This window comes from Amphiura filiformis, chromosome 11 (genome assembly GCF_039555335.1).
Source record: "Amphiura filiformis chromosome 11, Afil_fr2py, whole genome shotgun sequence".
NCBI classification, from domain to species: Eukaryota; Metazoa; Echinodermata; class Ophiuroidea; order Amphilepidida; family Amphiuridae; genus Amphiura; species Amphiura filiformis.
This window is the reverse complement of record NC_092638.1, coordinates 27153707-27162963: the sequence shown is the minus strand read 5'-3', so window position 1 is coordinate 27162963 and position 9257 is coordinate 27153707. Positions and strand designations below refer to the sequence as shown.

At 37.4% G+C, this 9257-nt stretch overlaps 1 protein-coding gene across 1 annotated transcript; it reads right to left on the bottom strand.

Annotated features, from left to right (window-relative positions):
• Nucleotides 1-1567: 1567 nt before the first annotated feature.
• LOC140164647 (tetratricopeptide repeat protein 22-like) lies at nucleotides 1568-9043 on the bottom strand. Its single transcript, XM_072187992.1, has 2 exons — nucleotides 8847-9043; nucleotides 1568-3344 (listed from the first exon to the last, which is right to left on the bottom strand). Exon 2 carries the CDS (start codon nucleotides 3307-3309, stop codon nucleotides 1594-1596), a length of 1716 nt encoding a protein of 571 aa, XP_072044093.1. The 5' UTR covers nucleotides 3310-3344; nucleotides 8847-9043; the 3' UTR covers nucleotides 1568-1593.
• Nucleotides 9044-9257: the final 214 nt, after the last annotated feature.

Sequence of the window (9257 nt, the reverse complement as noted above, 5' to 3'; positions counted from 1 at the left end):
CCAACGGCTATAGTGCGGGTGGTCAAGGGCGAAAAACCATGGCATAAGCCGATCAAGAGCTTCAATGTAGAGCTGGAAGTTGGCTTCCCGAAGTGACCTCACAAAGCTGAAGATGACTAACTTCAATTCCAATGTGATCCACCAGTAATGGAATTGTGGGCTTTCTTGTATACGTCTGCTACGGCATGTATCAAATTCTTCTGGTATTCATCCGGTGATAAGCTTGCTGTATACTTTTTATATAATCTCTGCATTAGCATATACAAACTACAAGCTGTGACCTGGTGAGCATGTCTTGTTCTTGTCAAATGCGATGCTTTGAGGAAGGAGTCTGCTGTTCCTGGTGATGTTATATCAGATTCTACTAGTGCGCTTGTCCATCCACTTTCATCTAACCAGTCACCAGTGGTTCTAAATGCAGCCATCTCTATGTGAAGGCCTCCAAACATGATGACCATCTTGTCTTCACCGTGAGTTTCTGGCTGGTCTCCCTAGTACCTTTTAATTTTCAACTTAATGTCTCCTTTCTTAATCCTGATTTCTTCTTTCACGTTTTAGTAAGCGTTTCAATGTTATTTAAAGGCCTGTGGTCTTGTAAAGTCCATGATATGCAGGCATAAATGATAAGTTTATGTACTAAGTCTACACTTACTAATAAGCTAGGCCTAACATATTTAACCAAATTAAAAATTAAAAATACAATACAACTTGAGTATGATTACCTACACCATGTCATTGTATAAATTTAATATTCTTGTAACTCACCATTCTATCAATAGTCCATGCCAGTGCACTGCCATATAGAAACTTTGGCCTTGGCGCCTTTGCCAATACCATGTGCTTGAGGATGTTGTAAATACAGCCTGTACCCCAAAATAGCGCCACCAACAGTTCTTCAAATGACCATGGATACCCATAAGGGCCATAAAAATTATTGTTGACATGATTTTATATGACAACTTAATTAAATGATATGTTATTTGTTACTGTTTAAGTTTCATTGACTATTTTAGAATATTAACTGAAGTCAATTCATTTTATAGTGATAAATGATAGATTATCATTTTGATATGGATGTGTGACGTGGAGTATATGGGGTATGGGGTATGTGTATGGTGGGTGTAGGGGTTGTGTATGTGCATGTGGTTTATGATGGGCTGCATATGTGTTGGCATACAAATTAACATGCTACTTGTGCAAATTCCTGATATCTGATTTTTATGTATATTTCATGGTGAAAACTAGTCGATATGGCGGCCATTTTGAATAATGACAGCCATTTTAAATTAGTTAATCTGTGCATTAAATTGAAAATGTGTTACATACTACATTACCAATAAATATCTCACACATCAGACGAGAAATGGCTACTTTACCCAATTTCATGGTGATTTTTTTTATAGTTTTTGGCAATTTGGCCGCCATTTTGAAAATGGCGGCCATATTGGAAAAATATTTTTGGCCCTCCCCCTAGAATTGTTTACCAGACTAAATACTACATCTGAGCCAAATTTCACACTTTTCACAAAACTTTAAAGATGGTTTCACCATTCTGCAGCACTAGATATCTACGTCTTCCAGCTCCTATGCGTATCAACGTATGTGCCTCTTGACAAATGACGCTAGGTCTTTATCTCGACAAATATCAGCAAACATCTGAAGCCTGCGTGGAATATCTTGTTCACGGTATTTCCAACAGAGATATTCTATGCACTTCTTGGCAATGACTCCTTCGCCATACTTGCGAATCGCTTCTTTGAGGCAACCCGCAGCTTCCTGTACGAGTGCGTCGTTGGTATGCTGATTAGCAACGTCTAGCCGCAGCAGGTATGTATAAAACAGTTTTGTATAAGACCTTAAGGCTTGCTGGTCATCGTAATTGTTGATGGATAGTTTGTAGCATTCACTGGCTTCCGTATAATTACCCAGTACCAGACAACATTCTCCGCGCTTCCATTGAGTGACGGTACTGATAAATCCTGCTTCGATCTGTGTTGCGCGTGTGTAATACTCTAATGCTTTTTCTAAGCATTCCCGTTTGTTCTTCCCAACCGTACGCATGAGGATACCATCCGAGTGATCTGTCGACATAAACCGCCATATATTCCCCATCTGTCGACATTCTTCGGGTACAGCACGCATCTTGGTTGATACTTCATAATCATCATTAGCTTTAACTAGTAGATTCAGTTTCTCGGTATTATCTCTTCTTTTTGGGTAGTCGGTATGTACATACATGTTAACGTATGTGTCACCCCGCATCGAGAAAGCGTACTGATTCATCAACGAGCTATCGGCCTCAATGGAGTTGTCAAGAAGACTCAGTGCAGATACATAATCTGGTTGCGATTCAGTGAAGTCGATGTAAATCGGATGTTTGATAAACTTTGCCTTCAGAGTCAAAATCGGAGGATGGTTGGGTCTGAATTGTAGAGCCTTCTCATAGCAGGCAAGAGGTGGATTAGGTTGTGCGTAACAGGTGAGGAAGTCACGTTTATCCCTGATACATTCGGGAGGGTTGGCGTCTGCAGTTTGAGCGGCTTCACTTGCATTCCCTTCATACTTAGACCTCTTGGCAAAACAAAGAAATACCGACCCTAGCTTTACCCACACTTCTGCTTTCATGAAGTCATCTCCATGCTCTAAAACCATTTCAAAGCTTTCAATAAGTTGCTTCTCAAGATCAGGATCTATACTGGAAAAGTCCTTTATCTTTACATTTCTTTTCAATAATATAAGTTTAGCTCTCGCTGATCCTAGTTTCCAATCGGATTTTTCTTCAATTGCGACAAGTTTTTCCGCCATCTCTAGAGCATTGTCATACATCGTACTGATCGTAGACGCATTCGCGAACTCTGTCTCATACTTTTGAGCAACACCATTGCATATTGCATACCCCTGTTCAGTAAGGCATCGCGCTTTAATAACTTTAGCCTGCGGACTATCAACCGTATCCAACATTGGAATCAGTTTGTCTAATCTTTGTGTGATTTCATCCTGCCAAGTAACATTGCCGCTGCCCATGGCTGCATACACCAATTGTAAATTCGCGAGCGCGTTCACGTTATCCTCATCCTCCTCAAGCACTTTGCTCAAAATTTCAATCGCCGTTTCATATCGCTTCAACCTGGCATCGATAAATCCCATAAGATTTCTGATAGCATGGCGTTCAGGTCGATCTATCTTGTCTTGCAAATAGTTTTCAAGAACTTTATATGCGTATTTTGCTGCACCTTCAGTGTCGAAGTTTTCGGTGTTAACATCCAGGGGCAGATTTGCGAAGCCTGGTTCAACCGTTGTTGTAGTCATGATTGTCTTCTGAATGACCGTAAATTGCAGTATTGCTGTCAGAAAAGAAAAAATTGAGGAATCATAATTAGCGAACAAAATAATGATTGCCCAACTCCTTACTCTGTTACGGCCAAAATATATGATCGTGGTACGAGTGTCACGACAATACGGGTTGGTCAGTATGTAATAAGAGTGACTTGTGACGCCATATATGGATTGTTTTCATGGCATTTCTCAATGATCACATACACACTGTACTATTTAGAGAATAAAGGTATTGTTTTTAGCCCCTGGAGTGCATCTATCGTCGACGCGTCTCATATAACACGGGCGACATCATTATTTTAAGTAAAACAACGAGGCGAAGCCGAGTTGTTGTACGCCAAAAATAATGATGTCGCCCGTGTTATATGAGACGATAGATGCACGACAGCGGCTAAAAACAATACCTTTATTCTCATTCTTAAACACTTCAATTCAAATAAATATATCATACAAATTTTAATCAAATTAAACCTACATTTTGCAAGGAATTACCTAGGGCTTAGTTCAAGTTCAAGTTCAAGTTCAAGTTTATTTGTTTTCATCTCAATTTACAATAAAATTATACAAATGGAAATTAAAGATAAGGAAAACATAATGAGATAACTTATAGAAACACAATAAGAACATGAAAAGTGAAGAGATGTGGATGCCGCAAAGTGCCCCCCCTGACAAAAAATGAAAGAAAAAGTGCCCTCTGACAAAAAATGAAAGAGAAAATCAGGAGGGCAAAGGAAAAGAAAAAGGGCAAGGAGCCCCTTTTCTAGCAAAATTCAGGGCCAAAATAGTGTAAAATACAAATTTTTTCCGCGCTACGCGCGCACATTGTAACAATAAAGCCCTTTTTAGCCGGATAATGGGCGAAAATAGTGTAAAATACCATTTTTTTCGCGCTACGCGCACACATCATCCCAATAAGGCCCTTTTCCGGAAGCTCGAAGACATACAGTCTCTAAGTATTGTATGATGCAACTGCAATTTTTTTCGTCTGTGCCCCAAAATTTTTATTTTGCCCCCCCTGACCAAGAAAGCTGGCTACGCCCCTGCATGGGATGTGTGTGATTTCCACGACATGTCATCGTCTATTAGAATGCCAAGAAATTTAGTTACATTAACTTTCAATTAGCTTATCGTCAATGCAAATTTTAATAGTTGACGGGGAAAGGGGGGTATGTTTATTTTAAATAACATGAAATTGGTTTTTTTGATATTTAGAGAAAGTTTGTTTAGTTTAAACCAGTCAGATATAACATTAAGTTCTTTGTTCAACTTTGACTCCAGTGATTTTTGGTCTTTATCCGAATAAATTATATTAGTATCATCTGCAAACATGATAAAAAGGAGATTAGGGGCGCATTTAGGGAGGTCATTTATATACAAATCGATCAGTCTCGTTGTTGTTGTGCGCCTCCGATTGGTCCAAATAGCGAGTACGCGTATCGTGTTGGCGCACACGCGCTGACCCGTGTGATATCGTGTCATATCACACGGGTAAAGCTGGGTAAGAACCAATAAGATTGCAGGAACGTTCTCAAGTGTTTAAGAATGTCTTTCAAACAACACATGTAAAAATTAAATCACACGCATAGTTATGTAACAGCATTAGCATAAAATCAATGGTCTAGAGTCACCGGCTGAAAATGAGTCGGTTTTGTTAAGTGAAATAAGAGGCTGAAATGAGGTAGTGTTGTATATTTTATATTTTCTCGGGAATTAAAGTATGGAGAATGCTGTCTTTTGGAACAGTAATAGAACACAAACTTCCAGTTCATTAAACCATGTTTGTTGGGCTGCAAAGGTTTTAGTTTATTTAAAATGCGTGGTTAAATATGTTTTATTTTTGACAAAAACAAGGCTTTTCTTTCTATAAACATTTTGATATTGCCAACAATAGCAAACATGGAAATTTAAGTTTTTTGCCAGTTTTGTTGACTAATACCCAAACATTAAAACGGGAGTCTCCCTAGAAAATATTTGAAACCGTGATTAAAATATAACTGTTATTCTACTATTGTTACATTTATACAAAAAGTAGTGGTACAGAGAGAGAGAGAGAGAGAGAGAGGGGGGCCATCGTTTGAGTGAGAAATTTATTTGTAAAACTTTTCTGTTCATTTGAGGTTGAGATCATCCATAAAATTTCATATGAATATTAAAATTAAAATTTTCATAGCATTTTGTAATATTTTAGGCCCTATTTACATGGAATGTTGCCATTTTCGTGCATTTCCAGCATGTTGTATCGGTCATCCCCCCTACGCATGCACGGATTGCTGTTTGATTTGCACCAGTTATCATCAAACTGAGTACCAGCTCTCACACGTGAACAGTCATTATATTTTAATCTGTTTTATTTTGGAGATAATTAATGTCATTTGTAATAACTGGTTTTTTTTCCCATTTTTGCCATTTTTGTAGAATAATGTTCTATTAAAGCCCTAAAGTTGTTGAAGTTCCCAGACATCCCATTTCCACCCAAGTTTAATGGCAAGTCTCATATTTTACTGAAAGCAAACTGAGGACCTAGTGTTTATTCCTGCCCAAAACTAGCCATATGCACTTTGTACTTTTGCGGTTCTCGGACATTTTAAGCACGTGCCTTTGCTGTAATTTAAAAGGCCCGCCTTTTTGCGTGACTTGGCCGTGTCCGTAGTCTATTGATTGTATGCTTATGCTATTACGTAATCAAGTATACGGTATCATTTACAAATAATGTGGTTTGAAAGACAAAGGTACAGTCTTTATGTGATCATAAAGAAATAATCTCCAAATATTCAATATATGGGGTAAAAGGTCAACTCTTATTACATACTGACCCACCCCGGGGCCACTCCGGGTGGCTGGCGAGAAGGTGAATTTTGCCGCCCCTTCATTGTCAGCCCGAAAAGGTTGACCCAATAATTTTTTGATGGTTCGATAACAGTCGGCGCTAGCTAGCTTAAAACAAACAATTTTATGTATACAGCTCAACTGATCATACTTTTCCTACATTCGACATGATTCGACCTTGCATGATTTTTGAGTTGACACAGTCATGAAAATAACTATAGATACTTGACAGACCATTAGTAGCCCAGTTCTGAACCTTTTCATTGATCATTCATAACAATAGGTATCTGATGGATCAGTGAAGATAAGAAGGGATTATGATATATCCGTAACCTTGATATTATAGTACATCTCGAGGAAAAAGTGCAATGGACATGTTTTCATTTTTATGTTTCAAATATCCCGCGCATGAAAATTGAGTATTTAACCAAAAATGGAAAATGGAACAATTTATTGGAAATCTGTGTAACAGATTTTTTTGACATCTTTTTCTGCACTGTATTATACCTAAATTAAGAAATTTGATAAATATTCAAAGAAAATATAGGTCATCCAAAAAATGTTGATTTTTACACATTTTGGGGCAAAAAAGGAAAATAAGCAAAAATATCAAAATCTGTTTTAACAGCTTCATTCATCAAGTCATAACAAACGGCCTACATACTTAATTTCTAATAAAATATTGAAATTGTGAAAAATATAGGTATTTATTGATTTTCATGTTTTTTCTTGCAAATATGCTAATAATATGCAAATTATGAAATTGCAAAATAAAGTTTCTACATAGCATACATCTTTCAAGTGTGATGTTCAAAATGACAGACATCAAAAAGAGATTCGATGAAATGTAAAGGTGTAGTAACAATTTTGGCATGGACTGTCTGGTTAGGAAAAGTACGGTAAGTTGAGCTGTAGTTCCATTTGTTTCACAATTTTTAATCATTTTTGACAATTTTCCGCCTTTTTTTAAATTTAATAATTCAATTTGCCGCCCCTTCTTCATTTTTGTCGCCCCTGCTTTTACCCCGCGGGGGGGGGGGCGTGGCCCCAAAGCCCACTACATATACGCGCATGAATTGATCTGCTGATTGTCCTTTGGTAAGCATGTTTAACCATAGACTGCTATGATCTGACAAAACCACAAACCCATCCTCTGTCCCCTATAGTGGCAGGAATGTGCCTCGGTCATGTTAAGGTTTGTAGCTATTTTAAACCGTGTCTGATTTTATTTTTGTTATATTAAAACATCGTTGAACATCATTTCATACAACATACCGTTTATTCTTATATTTAAAGGCCCATTCAGTGATTTACTCATCCGGATGATCGTAAAAAATTTCAGATTTTGGTACCTTTTTCATTGTCATAGATATGTTAACATAGCCTCCTAGTGGTTCAGCCAAAAGCTGTGTATTTAAGACAAAATAATATTTACATGAATCTGTAATTAATATACTGACAGTATATAAATTAGCTACATGTATTTGAATGGGCTTCAACTTTTCTTGTTTTTGTTTTGTTCTTGATTTTTCCAAATTTTCATTTCAAAAATGACAATTTGAATGACTTATCTTTCACGTTTAAGCAATTTATATTTTCTTTACACTTGCGCTGGGATCACTGAATGGGTCTTTAATCATGCGAGATGTACAAAAATAATTATGGTGTAACTCAGTGCTGAACCTGATATCCCCCTATTAAAAAGTACTGTTTAAAACTGAAATATTGTATAATGCAAAAACGATGTAGTGTCATAAAACTGCCCCGCCCCGTGGATGATAATGCTGCGATGCAATACAATGATGACACTGAGTCACTATCATTTTTTTGTTCTTGAATCAACTTGATTGCATGAGAGGGGATTCCCATCTCTCATGCAATCTAGCTAGGAATGTTGTTGAATCATGAGAGATGATTCATGTCTCTCATGAAATAGGTTTGCATGTAAACAAAATTTAAAGAACCGATCAAATTAATTACGCAGGGCACATCTCAATTGTCATCAGATGATTTCAAATTATGACCAAATGGTATGATGTTTGTATTGAAATAGATAATTCTTGCCTAAATTAGCTTTTACATTGATGCTTTAAGAAAATGGATGTGCTTTTTTTTGGTTGTTATGCTCGCAAACATTTACATGAAATAAATCTGTAACGGGCTGTAAATGTCACATGACCCATGATAAAAGTCCGTGGTGGCACACCAACTTTTAAGGTGACACATACATAGGGCTGTAAGACCCCCTTTTCAGCATCGCTGTCACCCGAAGACCCCATGTGTTTTTAACACATGCTTTGCCACCCAAAGACGCCTTATTTTTCAGTTCCATCTCCACCCACAGAACCTTATTTTTCAATTGGAACAGCACATTCATTTTTATCACTAATTTTGTGTCAGCCCTACACCTATATTTATTTTATATTGAAGTGAGCCCCCAGACCTCGTTCGGGTTCCGATCAGGGTAATACCGTACTTAAAGCCCGATTGTTTGTACATGTACTTCATTATCCTGTAAAAAATGCCCCGACCAGCTATCTATTCACATTTCAGCTGTTATTTAGTGTTAATGCCTAGATATGCTTGACATTTAAGAAAATAAAATAAATAAACAAACAAACAAAGTAACAAACAAACAAACACACAAACAAAATATTCTTAAGTAAAAATAAAGCTATACTGACCTTGTCTCGATTGCCAATACAATTCCACGTATATGGTGCAGCAAACTATTCACAGCAGCACTGAGGATGAATACGACAGAAACAAGGAGGCGCAGCGGAAAACCCCGACGTCATTATGCCTTTCGCTGGTTTAGGTATACGATTTATTCCGTGTAAGAAAAGATACAGGGGACGATAATGACTAATATGGGCTGTTTTTCCGCTGCCAAATTTAGACATGCTCTAAGATGGAGATGAGCCCCGGAGATGAGCATAATAGGCGATTCGCGTTAAAGCCATAATGTACGATTTTATAATATGAAATTAGTTAATTTTTTCAAACCTGATTTTTTGGCATATTTGTAATGTATACACATGTCCTAACTTGCATCTAAATGGAATGATTTGCTTCACAGCGACGCCCTCAATTTG

Excerpts from the sequence above, each read along its gene's own strand:
- LOC140164647 (XM_072187992.1), bottom strand. The coding sequence starts at position 3,309 with ATGACTACAACAACGGTTGAACCAGGCTTCGCAAATCTGCCCCTGGAT.